This window comes from Anomalospiza imberbis, chromosome 29, assembly GCF_031753505.1.
Source record: "Anomalospiza imberbis isolate Cuckoo-Finch-1a 21T00152 chromosome 29, ASM3175350v1, whole genome shotgun sequence".
NCBI classification, from domain to species: domain Eukaryota; kingdom Metazoa; phylum Chordata; class Aves; order Passeriformes; family Viduidae; genus Anomalospiza; species Anomalospiza imberbis.
Window position 1 is genome coordinate 1,065,497 of NC_089709.1, and position 16,344 is coordinate 1,081,840.

General features: G+C 50.1%; 1 protein-coding gene across 3 annotated transcripts; it reads left to right on the forward strand.

Annotated features, from left to right (window-relative positions):
- The first annotated feature begins 217 nt into the window (after nucleotides 1–217).
- On the forward strand, nucleotides 218–9,006 carry ANP32E (acidic nuclear phosphoprotein 32 family member E). 3 transcript variants are annotated; one of them, XM_068174999.1, is made up of 7 exons: nucleotides 218–502; nucleotides 2,055–2,204; nucleotides 2,703–2,825; nucleotides 3,505–3,667; nucleotides 4,379–4,533; nucleotides 5,386–5,437; nucleotides 6,293–9,006. In XM_068174999.1, the coding sequence occupies exons 1-7, from the start codon at nucleotides 449–451 to the stop codon at nucleotides 6,358–6,360; spliced, it is 765 nt and encodes a 254-aa protein (XP_068031100.1). In that variant the 5' UTR covers nucleotides 218–448; the 3' UTR covers nucleotides 6,361–9,006. The 3 variants fall into 3 exon arrangements, with proteins under 3 accessions (XP_068031100.1, XP_068031101.1, XP_068031103.1); XM_068175000.1 differs by having other exon boundaries at nucleotides 6,296–9,006; XM_068175002.1 differs by lacking the exons at nucleotides 5,386–5,437; nucleotides 6,293–9,006 and adding an exon at nucleotides 4,627–4,643 and having other exon boundaries at nucleotides 4,379–4,591.
- The last annotated feature ends 7,338 nt before the right edge of the window (nucleotides 9,007–16,344 follow it).

Here is a 16,344-nt window from a genome sequence, read left to right on the forward strand (position 1 = left end):
GCTGCGACCCCTGAGAGCCGCGACCCCGGCCCGGCCCCGCCCCCTCATGGCCGGCCCCGCCCCCGGCCCCGCCCCGCCTGCTCTGGGCGCGCGCACCCGCCGGCCCCCGCGCGCCAGCGCAAACCCCGCCCCCTCGCGTCCTGACGGGCAGCGCGCTCGGCCAATGGCGCGGTGCCCCCCGCGCCAATGACGGCGCGGAGCGGGGAAGCCCCGCCCCGGGGCGGGGCGTGGCCGGGGGGGGGCGCCATGCGCCGTGTCATGGAGGCGCAGTGTGCGGGCGGCCATTGACGGTGCCGGAGCTGCTGCGGAGCGGCGCGGCCGGGGCGGCCCCGGCGACCCCCGACCCACTCCCGGTGCGCTCCCGGCGCCCGCCGCAGCCGCAGCGACCCTCGCGGCCGCTCTCGGCCACCCTCCCTCGCCAGTGCGGAACCGCGGGAGGGGGGGGGCAATGGAGATGAAGAAGCGCATCAACCTGGAGTTGCGGAACCGGGCCCCCGAGAAGGTGAGGGGCGGCGGGGCCGGTGGGGCGCGCTCCCCCCGCCCCGTGGGGCCGTCGCTGCCGCCTCGGGCCGCGCAGGCCCGGCGGCACCGCTGCCGAATCTGGGTCAGCCGTGGCGCAGGGCCCGGCGGGGCGCGGGCGGCGCTTCCGGCGCGGCCCCGGGACCCGCGGGCCCCCCTCATTCCCCCTCCGCCTCCTCTCTCGGGGTGCCCCGAAGTTCCCGGGGGGCGCGGCGGCCTCGGCTTCCCCCGACGTTAATCCGCCGCTTCCCCCGGCCGCAGTAAACAGGTCACGGCGGCGGCCCCGGCCGCGGCCCGTCGCTCATCCCGGCGCCTTTATAATTAGTATAATTAACGTTGTTTCCCGCGCCCGCCGCCCCGCCGGGCGTGCCGTGGGGTCCCCACAGCCCTCCCGTCCTCCCCCGCTTCCCCACCCCACGCTTCCAACTTTCCATTTCTTAGGAAAGAGCCGAAAAAAAAAAAGATAAAAAAAAAAGCCCCGAGCCCCTGGCACGGCGGGAGCGCACGTGCGGCGCGGCGGGGCCCCGCGCTGCCGCCGCCGCCGCCTCCCGGGCCCCACGCGGGGCTCCGGAGCATCGCTCCCCACTTCGCCACCGGAGAAAAACCGGCGCCCGGTTCGCCCCGAGAGTAAAGTCCTGAGACTTTCGCTTTCCCTGACCTGGCGCACCTGGGTTTTTTTTTTTTTTTTGGGGGGGGAAAAAACTGCCCCAAGCTGTTGGTATAACGCGCCCGTGTTTGCGGGTGGAAGGTACCCGGCGAGGCCTCATCGCGCTGCAGCTGCTGGGGATGAAGCTGGGAACCTCCCTCTCTTCCCAGCAGCTTGCCCTAAAATTTGGTGTCTGCATGGTATAATGGGCGTCTTTTAATGAAAAAAAAAATAAAGTGATAGTGGGAAGCTGGCCTCGTGGTGCTAGGGGTCTGCAACACTCCCAAAATTTTGTTGGTGTGCGGGGAAAAGAAGAGTCACCTTGTGCCTGTCCTTTGCCAAGTGGATGTTCCACTCTAGATGAAATAATTTAAAATTAATTGGCTGCTTCTTGTTGCTGCTTCTCCAAGTATGCGACCTGTATTGATTATTGAGTGGCTTGGGCACAAGGAACTTATTTATTTGGGGTCCATTAACCTCTAGGACTCTCTAGGAAAATAATCTGGAGTCAGATTGTTTTAGGTCCAGAGAGAAACTGGTTTTATGAGTTTGGTTATGCGCAGTTAAAGGAGGGGAAGCCAGCAGTTGGTTGGCTACAGTGCTTCTGTGGGGAGCTGTACCAGTGTATTCTGTCGATGGAGTTTTGGGATCAGGTGGCAGTTTTTGCAGAGTTTAACACGTGCTTTAGAGGATGGGAAACTGCTGCATAATTTTAAAATTAGGTGGGTGATTTTAAATTAGGTGTTGGTGATTTCAGGGCAGAAATGTGGTCTGATTTTAAATGAAGCCCCAAACCTGCACCCACTGCCCAGTCCCTGGGGTGGCTTTCAGGTGAGTGTGGGAGGTCACTGCTGTGACACCCACACGTGCCTCGCTGGCCTGTTTGCAGGTGACAGAGTTGGTGCTCGATAACTGCCGGTCCAGCAACGGGGAGATCGAAGGGCTCAATGACTCATTTAAGGAGCTGCAGTTTCTCAGCATGGCCAACGTTGAGCTGACGTCACTGGCCAAACTCCCCACGTTGAGTAAGCTCCGAAAGGTGGGTATCTCCTGGCTGCCAGCGCTTTGGGATGGCAGAGTCAGGGGTGGCAAGCTGTGGTGGCATCTTTCAGCACTCGTGTGGTGCTGAAGGTGCTTCGTGGGCCTCTGAAATGTGTTTTTAAGAACTGAAATTGTTTCGGGTGTTTCCAGTGCATTATGGGTGTGGTCAGCGACTCTTGGGGCAGTAACTGCTTGGACATTGTGAAGGTCCAGCTGAGCAGGGTGCCTTGGTAGGAGGTTCTTGGGTCACTCATTGCTGGCAGTGAACTCCAGTCCTGGTAATTTAAAACTGAGGTGCCCAAACCCTCTATAAACTGCTCTAAGGAGCAGTTTATAATTCTCAACTTAAAGGAACTTTTTGACAGCTAAAGCATGTTACCTTGGGTGAGTCTTCAAAAGCGATTACATTCCTAAGGGGAGAACAATTAACAATGATGCAGCTGAATCTAAGGCTGAAAATCTGTTTGTTAATTCATTTTTTTTTTCTGTAAAATAGCTGGAGTTGAGTGACAACGTCATTTCTGGAGGCCTGGAGGTCCTTGCAGAGAGATGTCCTAATCTCACATATCTCAATCTAAGTGGCAACAAAATCAAAGATCTTGGCACTGTGGAAGCTCTTGTAAGTATGAAGTGGGAGGGGCTCTGGGGAGGCGTAATAAGTACTATTTTTTGGCAAGAACCCTTAATATTTTTGCAATGGATTTGTACAAATGTTCATCAGCCTCGTGGTTGGCCCAGTTTGATAGACTCACAGGTGCCATGGTTATAGGACAGCATGTGGAACCCCACTGCTGGGAAACGTGTCAGGAACGGGATGTCCCAAATCAGAGATGGCTGGGCTTGTTTTGTCTTTGAAGAAAAAGTGGCCAAGGTGTGTCGTGCTGAATCCCCTGTGCTTGTTCGTTAAGGTGTGTTTGTCTGATGAGTTTTCATTAAACTGTGAGGTGACTCAGACACGGGTGTGATACAGCCAGCAGTGGGACAGCGAAGCAGAGGAGGGAGCTGCCTGTGGTGATCCATTCACCCATTTTTCTGCGTGATTGGGGTTTCTGTCCAGAGCTGGGCTCTGCAAGCATAACTCAACCTCCAAGGTTTGGGAGCTGCATGGGAGTTATTCCACACGAGTGCCTTCCGTGGGGATTTGGCTGCTGCCAGCAACTTGGACTGAACTTTGAGGGAGAAAATTCTGACTAGACATGAGGGATGAGGATAAACTAAATTCTGTTATTCTTGGGTTGTGAGCCTGCTGTATCTGGGAGCACCATGGGGAAAAAACAAACCTTTTCATTTATTTTCAGCAAAATCTGAAGAATTTGAAGAGTCTTGACCTGTTCAACTGTGAGATTACAAACCTTGAGGACTACAGGGACAGCATCTTTGAGCTGCTCCAGCAGATCACATACCTGGATGGGTTTGATCAGGAGGACAACGAGGCACCAGACTCAGAAGATGACGATGATGGTAACTTCCTGAAACAAACTGGGGGCAGGAATGGGATGCTGGGGTAAAGGTCTCCATGTAGTGTGGGGTCTTCCTGAGCACACAATGCTGCTCGTACTCCTGAAGAGCAGAGTCCAGAGTGTGTTTGGTATTAATGCACTGATGGAGAGCAAAAACAAGATTCCAGTGCTGCAGGAGCCGCCTGGGCTTAAGGGAATTGGACTAAAGACACAAATATTCTTGTTGCCAGCAGTAAAGCCCTTTGTGCCACGGAGTGATACAGAGCAAGGGGACATGAGCACTGTTTTGAATAAAAAATAACAATCTTACAGGGTTTCGTAATGGTTTCAGGCCCCTGCTTCAGTATAATACAAATTTTAGTTCCAAAAGCACACCTAGTTCCTTTTGGTCCCAGCTTGGTTGCAGTCCTTAAGGGGGGCTGTTAGGGATGGCAGGAGTTTGTATTTTTAGCTGCTTCAGACATCAAGAGTTTTTTCTGAAGCTTGTGATGGAAAAACACTTGGGAGTGTTTCTTAGAGAAAAAAAATGACAAAATTTAACTTGGTTACAATCATGGTCGTTTCCCATGTGTTGCCTGGATTTAAGAAAAAAAAATCCCCAAATCCTTCAGGGAAAAAAAAAAAAACTATTAGGGCCAGCCCAGCCTGATATACTCAGAGAGGAGTGAATGGAACTGAACTTCTGGTCTTATATTTGTGTCCTTCACTGCAGAAGGGGATGAAGATGATGATGATGATGAGAATGAAGCTGGGCCTCCAGGAGAATATGAAGAGGAAGATGATGAAGATGATGGAGCTTCAGATTTGGGGGAAGGTGAAGAGGAGGAGGAAGTTGGTCTTTCATACCTGATGAAAGAAGAAATTCAGGTAAAGTTTGTAAATGCTGCCAAATGCAGGAAGCAAAGAGAAGCTCCTGTGGGGTTCTGTGGTTACAGAAAACAGTTCTGGTACAGTTCTCAGAGTACAGAAAACAGCCACCTTTCAGAAGGTGATGAGTAGAGTTCTTGTAGCTAGAAACTGGTCACACAAATTACGGGACAGCAGTAAAGCCCTGGGTCTTGCTCAGGTCCTCCCCTCTGACACCAGGAGAATGTGCCTGGTGTGGGGTTTGTGCCCCAAAGCAGCACCCCCATTTGGGATTGAAGGCCCCTTTGGCCAGCCAGTCTTCTGATAACAGTTTGCTTCCTGTCGGGGAGTTAATGTGGAGTGGGTTTAATTCCAGTGTTCCAAGGGCCAGTATCAGAGGCTTTTTTCCCCATTTTGACTCGTCGCATTCCCCTGTGTACAAAATTCCACCAAGCAGGGGGATAGAAAAACCAGATTTGGGCTTGTTGAATTATCTGGAGCTGATTATTAATTCGTTTACATTCCTCATCTATCAGCTTTAGAACAAGACAAAAAAAAAAAAAAAAAACCAACACAACTTGTTTTCACAGTAACTTGGGAAGAGTTATGCACCTTTTCCTCCAGGCCCTTACTGACTGTGGGCTCAAAGAAAATCTAGAGCTGCTGGCATCTCTCTCACAGTTAATTTCGCAATAACTTTGAGCTGGCTTAAAGAAGTGAACAGTGGGGAAAAGCAAAGAAATGAGCCTCTAGGGCTGATTGATGCCCTGGTGGGGAAAGTGCAGGGAATTCCTGGATTTCTGCTTGGGATCATTGTGGAAGCAAGACTTCAATAAACAGCAATTGTAAGCATGTCTCCCCATTTTTGTACAGGATGAAGAGGATGATGATGACTACGTTGAAGGAGGTGATGAGGAGGAAGAAGGTAAGTGCTCAAGTATTGAAGCTGTGACTGAAGCAATCAATTCTCTATAATTCTTTGTGGGTTCGGGACATGCACACTAACACAAAAACAAAATTAAAGTAAAAGTGAGGAAGAATGAACAGATTTCTGAAAGGGAAGACACTGTCTGCTGCACAGTTGGAAATTGTTCTTCAGTGTGGAGAGGAGTGGGGCTCTGCTGTGCATCTGGTTATTTACATATATTGAAAATATTCCTCAAGTGCACCAGAGTCTCCGCTGGCAAAGCCTGGCAGCCAGGAGCAGCTGGAGCTTTCCCTTTATCCAGCTTCTCCAAAAGCAATTCTGCTACAGGGACAAAGTTCTGTTTGCAAGAAGTGGCTTACTGGAATATTTTTAAATAAGTTTTTTCATAAAAAATTCCACATCTTTGTAAAGACAAATCCCAGAATTTCTTCCCAGCTGAGCTCCCATCTCCTCCACATGCTGGGCTCAGTGGAGCAGGTTTGGGAGCAGGATTTTCCACTTGCAAAAAACCAGTTCTTTCTGAAGGAGCAGTGTGAATTCTTCACTTTGTACAAATGCAGCCCTGGAGTCGGGATGGGCTGCTGGCCAGGGCATGGCTGCTGGGGAATTAATGGAGTGGCTGGGGCAGCATTGCACTGCGTGCTCCCGCCAGCAGAGCGCACAGCACACCACCCAAATCCGGCCCTTTGCCACAGAAAACTCGGGGATCTCGTGCAGGATCCTGTGCTGGTGGTGCCGGGATTTCTGTCAGGAACACATCTGCACCGCACGCACTCTCCCCGTTCCCCTCCCCTGGCTGTAAGTGCTGTGTGGGCAGAGCATAATGGGCTGTGTGCATCCCTCTCTCCTTAGCAGAGGGTGTCCGAGGGGAGAAGAGGAAACGAGAGCCCGAGGACGAAGGCGAGGAAGAGGAGGATTAATTTGCAGGACCAGACTCTCCAGTTACGGAAGACGCAATAGTGATTATGCAGCTCTGTATGTCCATGTACCATAGGTGTCCTGACAGAAATCCTATGTTAACTTTTTATAGCAGAAGTGTGGTTTTACTATTCCTGCCCCTTTTATCATTCCAGATAAGCTCTGATAGCCCATAGGGAACCTTCTGTAGAGAACAATTTTCAGCCCTATAATCACTGAAGCCATTGGCAAATTCCCCCCACCAGACTTTTCTTTGGAGCTCTTTGATTTCGTACAGTCTTGCTGTGTTGGTCATTGTTAGCCCTGAATCCAACCCCACGTCCCATGGGTTTAATATTGGGAGTTTTCATTCAGGATTTTAAAGTTTTTAAGCTTAAAAAGCTGAACTGAAAAGTGCTCTACAGCGAATTCCCCACTCTCTTAAATCAGTTGACTCTAGGCCAAGTTTTCCATGGATTCAACTGGAAACCCCCGACCAGATGACACCCGTGTTCAGTTTTTGAAAAGGTGACTTCTGTGATTTTTTTTTTTTTTTTGAAGGCTCCTCTCTATTTTGGGTATTCCAGGGTAAAGCCTCAGTGGGTTTCAGAAGATGTTTTTGTTTTCCTGCTTGCTCCAATGTTCAGTGTTTGGAGTATTCACTAGATTCCTTCAAGGGTGTATTTTGGCAAACTGAAAGAGCTGTGATCCTTTAAGGGTTGCAATCCATAAATTTTCTCCCAAGTCCGTTGTCACTGCAGGTATTAACGAAGCAATTAATGTGTAGTTTTAAACCTTTTTGCAAGAAATCTTTGTTAAACTTTCACTCACTTAGCTCTTGCATTGTCATTCTGGGAATTCTGCACCACTCATGGCTATAAAATGTATAAAATAGATGAAATATGCATTTCTGATGCAGAAGTGAACGGGTAACTCTTCCAAGCGTGTTGTTTTCCACCCCCCCCCAGCTTTTCTAGAACTGTTGAAGGGAAGAATGAACCCAAGTTGGCCCTTCTCTGCACGTCACCTCTTAAACTGTTTTAATCTGGCTGTAAAATGCTCCGTTTGTGTGTAACAGTTGGGAATATTTGGTGGTTTACAATATTTTGGCTGCAGAGACGCGTCAGGAGCGAGCATGGGGGACGTGCAGAGAAGCTTTTTATCTAGCAGCCTTTGTAATGCCTAATCTGCCCCAATGTATCATCTTTTCCCGTTGGAAACAAATTTTTGACTTCTGGCATTCCTCCTTCAGGCGTGATCTGGGTTTCACACAGTGTAGTCGTGGTATCACACTGACTGACATTGTCTCACGTAGGTCCTGAACCAAATATCACACACAGCTTTATTCCAGAGACTTATTTTTGTATCTGTCCTGGCTTGGCAATAGCTGCCAGAAACTGGGGAGAGCCTGCAGGTGGGAGGAGGGAGATTCCTGGGCTTAAGCGAGTCGGTCCCTCATTGGTTCCCTGTGGATGTTCCGTAGGAATTTCACACACTGGTTCAGTGTGACCTCCGGCTCTTCGGTGGAGTTCAGATCACGCAGGGTTGAAGTTCTGCAAAGCCCCACTCCTTGTGTGTGTGGTTTTTTTCCCCCCCCAACTAGAGCCTTAACTCTGGGTTTCTCCTGTAGCTGTGTAGCGGGGCCGAACCTTCCCGGCCTCGAAGCGGAGTCTGGCGGGCGGTGGTACACTCGGGAACAACTGACTCCTTGGGCTTTGTGCTTTTTAAGGGATATCTCTAAAGACACTAGAAAAGCTGTGGTGAAACTTCCTTTGCAGCCACAACCAAGTCCTGTGTTTGTGATGAGTCCTGGGTGGGTCGGTGCGTGGTTGTCATGTCCTGAAGGCTCTGGGCAAGGCACTCACTCGGTGCTCAGCTTTGAGAGAAAAAGTGTTTTCCCATCCTTTTGCTTCTTGTCTTTAGATTGAAACTTGTTATTTATAAGTGTGTACGTTAGAGCACCTCCATGTCAGGGTTTTACTTAACTCTCTGTTACTGATGCAGATAAAATTAGTTTTAAATGGGAAAAAAAAAAAAAAAAGAGTCTATTTTGATGGATTAAAATAATGTGGGTAGTGGGCTTGTTTGGATAAGCGAGTCCAGCTCCTGAGACCAGACAGACTGAGCTCCGAGGGGTGACAGCCAGACTTCCCACTTCCCAGACACCCGCGGTGCCGTGCGTCAGCCACCACGTGGAACCTGAGCCCCTCACCAAGCCAAGAATCTGTCCCAGTGTCACCATCCCCGGTCCCGTGTCCTCCGCTCGGCATGCAGCAACAGCGTTTTTTAACGAGGAATTCAGAGCCTCCAGATAACTTTTGAAACTTTTTTGCTTGGTGGGTGGTCTTTTCATGCAAATACGTCAGGGTGGGTTTTATATTTTGTAGAGGTTTTGTCCTATTTTAATGCTCTTTGTATGGCAGTCTGTATATAGTGTGGTTTGGTTCCTTCTCCGACTCTTTCCTGAAACTTTGGAGTAACTGATTTTGTGCAACTGTGTTTTGAATAAAGCCATGACAGTGTTAAATTAAAGACAACAGCCCTGCAGCACTCTTCTGGTAACTTTTAGTTGTAACAAAACATGTTTCCTCCCCATGTGTGCTGTAAATTTTAAATTAAAAAGTTTTCAAACCGAATTATTTCAAATAAATTGAGACTATTGTATTGGATTACTTCTCGGGGTATGTCCACCTGTGCGAAGAAATGGAGTTAAGGGAATTTTCTTTCTGGTTGTGTTTAAATTGGGCGGAAATCTGCAGAATGGTGTGTGTTTCTGGGGATAGAACTTGGACTTGTGGTACTTGAGCCCTTGATAACATTGGAACAGTCAAGGAAGGATGTTCTGGAAAACCTGCATGGTTCCCTGAGTGTCTCCAGGTGAGTTTTAACACAGATGTCATAGACACCCAAGTCTGGGTGAGTCTTGAGATTTGCTTTTCACAGGTCCTGCCTTGTGCCTGGCAGCCTGAGCCAAGTCTGCTGCTGAAATATTCCTCACACAAGAACAATGTTTAAAAAAAAAAACCCTGCTGCTTCTCCCGAGCTAGAGAAAGCATTGTTTTATCTTGGGATTAGTCCAGCATTCCTGGCAAAAATCCCTTGGATGCACTTGAGAAAGCCCTTGGCAAATAGGCTTTTCTGCTGCTGGATGAGCAATTAGGCAAGAAATGGGTGGTGACTTTCTGGGATATTTTATTTAGTTTTAGAGGGTGAAGAATTGCTGTTCCAGCTGAAGCTCCACACCTCTACCCCCTGCACCCATTTCCCACTGGCTCTGGGGCCAAACAGGGCCCCTGAGTTGCAGGATGACTTTAAACAGGTTAAATCCATCTTTTGGGGCTGCAGGTGGGTGAGGTAAAGTCGTCCAGTGGGCAGGACGACTTTAAACAGGTTAAATCCATCTTTTGGGGCTGCAGGTGGGTGAGGTAAAGTCGTCCAGTGGGCAGGACGACTTTAAACAGGTTAAATCCATCTTTTGGGGCTGCAGGTGGGTGAGGTAAAACCAGGCCGTCACACGGTACTTCGACGGCAAAGGAGAAAGCTCAGGCGGTGTGTGGGCACATCTTCAAAGCCAGGAAAAACCTGCTGTGTGGCCCACGGGTTCCTCAGCTCGTCATGACGTGTGTGGAACCGGCTCTCCCTGCCCCAGCCGCTGGTTTACTCGGCTCACCTGCTGCCACAACGCCAGGCACCTGTCGCTCCCGGCGTCTCGGGATGGAATTGGGCAGGGACCGAGGGATGCGGCCGCTACCCGTGGTCCAGCAGCGCCCCAGCCTGCGCTCTGTCCCACCGCACAGCCCCCCCCCCGCGCTCCATTTTGTCGCGGTGAGGGGAAGCCGTGCCGGCGGGCAGCTTCCTCCGTCCTGCTCCTTCCTCCTCCTCCTTCTTCTCCCGGGGCTTTTGTCTTGTGGCGCCCCTTCTTGCTCCCTCCCCGGCCTTTATCTCCCCCTCCCACTGCTGCTGCTTCCCCTCCTCTTCCTTCCTCAGGGCTCGGGGCGCCTCTCCCCCAGCCCCGGCGCCCTCCTGAGGGGGCGCGCGGGCCCCCGAGCGCGGGAAACCGCGGCCCACGGGGCTCCCCAGCGGCGGGCAGCAGGGGCCGAGCCGCGACCCCGCCGCTGATTGGCTGAGATTTGCCGCAGTTCCGCCCCTCCGCCTTCCCGCCGCCCGCGCGCGCGCGGCGCGCCCCGCCCCTCAGGCCCCTCAGGCCCCTCAGGGCGGCGGTGAGGGGGGGATCTGCCCCCCAAGTCCCATTGCCACCCCGAAACAGCCTCTGCTGCCGCCCGAAATGCCCCGTTTCCACCCCAAAGCCTTCAGGAGAGGCTTTTCCCCCCTCAGGCGGTGTGAACTTCATTCCGGCGATGGAAAACAGCGCGGTTCGGAGTCCAAGGGGAGGAAAAAAAAAAAACGCCGAAAATACAAACGGTGCTCCCGAAGGTGGTGGCTGTCAGCGTCGCGTGAGGAAGGGTAAATTCAGCCAGGATTTGGTACAAATGCACTGGGTGAAAACAGGAAGAAATTCCTCATAAAATTCCTCAGGTTGCTTTGTTGAGTCCAGTAGCAAGAGAACTCCAAAGTGTGCGTTTTCAAGCAGCTCCTGCTGCCACGTAGTTCCTAATGTCCCCGAATTGCTCCTGCTTTCCCAGGGCAATGTGACATACGCGTGTTCCAAGGCAAATCTTCCCCTTTCTCCATCACATCCCTACATCCCATTGCCCATTTCCAGGTTAATTCAACCCAACCACAGTACAGAAGGGATTTAGGGTTATTTTTGTGACCAAGGTGCCTGGGTCAGGGGAGTGGTCTGGGGCTCCCACAGATCAGACTTCCAAAAAAGGGGTTTTTTTTGGGTATGAAATGTGACCAAGAACTCCTGGAACTGTCTCTTGCCATTCCCGCACATTCCATAATGACCAGTTAGCCTTTTCGCTCCTTTATTCTCCCTCAATTTAAATTAATTTTAAAAACCTCGTACTGCTGAGGATATAAACCCCAAGGATCTCTCAATGCCTAATCCGCAGGCAGCTCACTTTCAGCTTTACTCATCTATATTTTTATGTGAGAATGGGGAAGCCAACATTCTCGTGGAATCCCATGAATTCAGGAATTTGGCCTTGGAGAAAACTGTAAAATCCTTTGAACTGCATGGTGGAGTAATAATGAGAAATCTCAGAATGAAAACTGCCCCATTTTCCAGCAAACAGAGCTGTTGTTGATTTTGGCAGCAGGGCTGCTGTATACTAAAAATACACCAGTTTCACTGGTCATACCCATTGCAAAGGTCTGAAGCGAAGAACGAGATCTGAATTTATGAGGTAAAAAATGATGCTTGAATTATTTTTATCCATTTCCGAGTCTCTCGGTTGTGCCAGGGGTTGCAGTGTCACGTTAGATGCGCCACACTCGTGTTCTCCGTTCGCTCATCGATCGACTGGCACAAATGGAGAGTCAGGAACGCAGCTCCCCCGGGGTACCAAAAACCCATGGGATAGGACAGAAAGTGTCAGGGACAGCAGCTGCTTGAGGCAGGACATGGAAAATGTCCCTCTGCAGAGCCTGGGGCAGGGAAATTCCTGTTGCTACTGCTGTTGGGAGGTTTCTCACTGGAGTTAGAGTTTGGTCTCCTGGGGAACACTCCTCTGGTTTTCAGCTTTAAAATTACAGTTCATAGTATGCTCGGTTTCTGCTTTGAGTGTGTCTCATTAAAAAAATAATAAAAAATTGCCCCCCAAAATAGCCAAGGAAAGTCTTTCCTACTGCTTCTAATTTAATTGGCACAAATGAGGGAGAATCCAAAAATAAATGTTTGGCCTCAACAGCAAACCAGCAGAAAACCACAGGACACATTAAAGCTGGGAGTTCCTGGCACTGAGAAAAGGATTATCTTCTAGGAAAAATATGACCCCAGAGTGTGGGTTAATGTTGGAAAAGGAGCTGGTCTCTCCTATCTGAATGTAATGTGTTCACACAGGGTGTTTGAGGGGCATTTCCTTCTAGACCAGAGTTAATTCAAAATAAAATAATCTAGTGATGACTGAGGAGCAGCCAGCCAGAGCTCTTCAGCATTGCTTTGGGGAACCAGTGATATCTTCTGGCCGTTTGTGAGGGGCTTGGTCACATCCTAGTCCCTGGGAATGTTGAGGACATTCAGGAATCATGTTTAATTAGGAATCTAAGGCTGGAAGGGAGCTCCTGGCAAATGGCTTATTTAAATTAAGGCATCCCTGCAGCCAGTGCCTTCCTGCACTCATTTCAGAATCACATCTGTGTCTCTCAGCTTCATCACCGTGATGAGTCATAATTATCCTGCTTAAAAGTGTGTGCTGTGGTGTTTCTTCTACGTTCGTGTGTTTTGAGTGAGCTCCCATGTCACAGCAAAACCCAGCTGGAGTGAATTGGGTAATTTGTGTTCCTGGAAACCAAGAACATCTTCAGTCTGTTCTTTCATCACCATCACTGTCGGAGGATCCACACCAAAAGCTGTAGGATCAGCCTTGGGAATTCAAACTTGCCCTGTTTTGTGCAAGTCATAAGTGTATTTAAGGATATAATTGAGTGCTTTTTAATGCCAAATACTGGCTGTGCTCACGCCTCCCATACACACCCACCCCGTTACCCCTGCTACAGTTGTGCGGCTCCAAAAGCTTCTGGCGTTAAATTCTGTGTTTGAGGTGCGCTTTGAAGCACAGACTTGTGGAGATGAGAATGTTTTCTCTGATGATCTACTGAGGGGGAGGGCGTGGAAGGCTGCTTGTTGGTGAAATCTCTTACATTAACATACTACACAAATTAATGAGGTTTTTTCCTGAGAGAGCCCTTGATTTCCCACAACCATGCAGAGTTCCCCCTCATTCACATCCCTGCACAGACCACGTCATTCCTCTGCAAGCAACAGGAGGAATGGAAGGAGGAAGAATATTCACCTCTCTCTGCTCTGAGTTCTGGATCGCTGGAGGCTTCAATTGCTGCAGAATTTCTAAATGGATGTTGAGCATTCTCGCTACAAAGAAAACTCCCAGATCAACACTGAAAAGCAAAAGGTATTCCCTAGAACAAAGTGAGGAATCCTAGAGAAGATGGGAATCATCAAATGCCCACAAACTTGTTGAATTTGGGAATTCTCATGTGCATCTCAATGCAAGTGTTTGAAGTGCTTTGGTAAACTTCGCAAATCACTCTTTCTCCTCTCTCCAACACACGTGGATTTCTAAGGGTGTGGATTTCTAAATGTGCTTCCACTGTGAATCGAAGAGGTCTGGACCAAAGTTAGGGCGGCCTGGCCGGGGTGGGAGCAGGTGGCACTCGAGTTTGCTGTTCTTGGATGTATTTTCCTGTCAATCCATGCGTGCACTGCACGGGGAACCGGGCACCAACACGCTGCTGCAGAGCCCGCGTGATTCCTCCTGTGCCACATGCGGAGAAAGGAAGGGAAGCAGTTCAATAATTGCAATTCCATGGAAAGCTCGCGTCGGCTACTCCGTAGGAGCGCATTCCCAATCCTCCCGGTGAACTCGGGTTGCAGAAGTCCTGGACCGGGAGAACGAGCACTAGAGGGCACAGCGCGACCGGCGACGGGCGCGGGCTTTGGCGAGGGGGAGGCAGAGCGCGGCTGTCTCTGAGCTGCCTTCCACCCGTGAGAGTCCAGGTGACTCCTTAAAATAGCACCTTTCGGAAGGTGCTGGGAGGCGAGGCCCTGCAGAAGTTGTGGTGCACTGGAATCATCAAGAGCATGTAGGTAGGAGAGTGAAAAGACTTTTGTTAAGCACAGGAAGGAATGGAAGACAGAAAATACAGAAAATCCGTGGTTGGAATTGACTGAACTTGGTGGGTTTATGCTGTTCTTTGCACTGGGTACCATGGAAGTTTGGTGATGACAAACTTTCCTGATTCATTTCTGATCTGTCTTGCTGCCTCCCAAGAAACTCAAGGTTTCCCAAGATATCTTTTCTTTCCTGTGACTTGATTTCTAGAAAGCTGGAAGGAAAAATGCCAGAAGGAGTAGCCCTTCCACTTCCTTCTGATTTAATTTCCCTACATCTCCAGTAACATAAATAATTTTATACGTGATATAGAACATTTTCAGAAAGCATACATTCCAGACATTCCAGAAAGCATGAAGCCCTCAGGATCCTCTGCCCAAACAAACTCCTTCCTTCCCTCTCTGTGTTTCAGTGAGCGCTCAAGCAGCCTCATTGTTTGGATAATTCAGGGTGCCAGATGGCTGTAAATATGTTCACAATCCTCCTTACCCATCTCCCTCCTCCCTGGCACCCTCACTGCTCTACCCAGTACTGAGCACCTGGACCGTTCCCATTTGGAGTCTCCCTTCTCCCCTCTGGAGCTAAGGCACTGCTGGTTTGTATTTTCCCTTTAAATGAAGTGGGAAAAATCTTAGGGAATGTTTTGTGCCAGGGAATGCTGAATAATTCCTTCACTGTCACTTGCACCATCAGTTAATTGCAAACATGCCTCCTGCCCTGTGGCATCAGCTTCCTTCCCGCAGGAATCCTGTCCCTGCCATAGGAAGGTGCAGCTCACCTGCCGGGAATCGCGAGGGAGGAGCAGCTTCTTCCTATTTTGAGCGCAGCGATCTCATACTTACCCTTGGCATGGGGTAAGGGCACACAGAACAGGGTGATTCATCCCAAATCATGCCCCAAGGACCTGGCAGAGGCAGCGTTTGAACAACCGGCCCTTTCTTCCTGCCTCACAGGCTCTGGATTCATTGTTACACTCTGATCCTGTTATTCCATAACGCAGGAGGGCTCAAATCCTGGGGCCTGAGCCCCTGAGATAACTTTTCTGTGTAATGAAACATTCCCAAACTGCTGAGCAGTAAGAAAATGACAGAAAACTGTTTCGATGGAACTATAAAAAGGGAAGTTGGTTTTAAAACATCTGAAAATACAGGCAGTGACGTTTTGAGAACTGAGGAATAACTGAGGTCACGAGCTGCCTGAGGAACGCTGCTGCAGCACAGACTCAGGTCACGGGAAGGATGAGCTGTGCCCATGAAGAAACAAAAATTCAGCCAGATTCGTCTGTGGTTTTGCTCTCATTGATGAGCTGGTGGGTGAACTCTTCCCTGGAAGGCAGGAGAGAGCAGATGGCAGCAAGCAAATATCTGACTTGAGCAAGGAGAAACCGATTTTCTATAGGATCTGTTTGACATACAGAGGCCAAATGTTATTTTTATGAGCCAGTATGAGCCAGACCTCTCATTTATTGAACTTTGCCAGTTTGTGTCCTGCCAGCAGACCTAACCTGAGTGAGACCCTATGACATATAAAGGACAAGAGAGCCAGCAGCCTGGAGAAGGCTTTTCCAGGAACCGTCAGCGTTCTGAATGCCGCCTCACGATTTCTGGGAAGCACGACTCCCAGCTCGCTCTGCAGAAAGGTAGACAGCGCTCAGATTATATATAGCAGCAAGTGGGCTGGGAGGAGAAACACTGGGCTGCACAGAGAGGGAGGCTGCACTGGAGAAAGCCAGGGAGTGTCTTACGGTGCAGCACAAACCACAGTGGCACCTGGCGAGTGGAGCTGGGCCAGCGCTGGCCTGTGGGCAGCTGGCACTAACGGAGTGCAGGAAAGCCCTGGGCGGTGCCAGGGGCAGGTTGGGTGCATGCAGATTGAGCCCTTGCTCTCAGCTCTTCTTCATCCTGTCCTCTGCCATGGGCAGGGACAGCTTCCACTAGCCCAGCTTGCTCCAAGCCCCATCCAACCTGGCCTTGGACACTCCCAGGGATCCAGGGGCAGCCACAGCTGTTCTGGGCAACCTGTGCCAGGGCCTCCCCACCCTCACAGGGAACAATTCCTTTCCCAAAATCCCATCTGAACCTCCTCTCTTTCAGTTTAAAACCATTAATGACTCAGCCCATTTGTTGAGAGTCCTTTAAATAATGATGTCCACATCTCCACTGGCTCGTTCCAGTCCATGCCAGACCTTTGCCTACTGCTCAGTATCAGCCTGTGAGCCACAGATTCCTCCAGCTCTGAATGGTTCCCTCT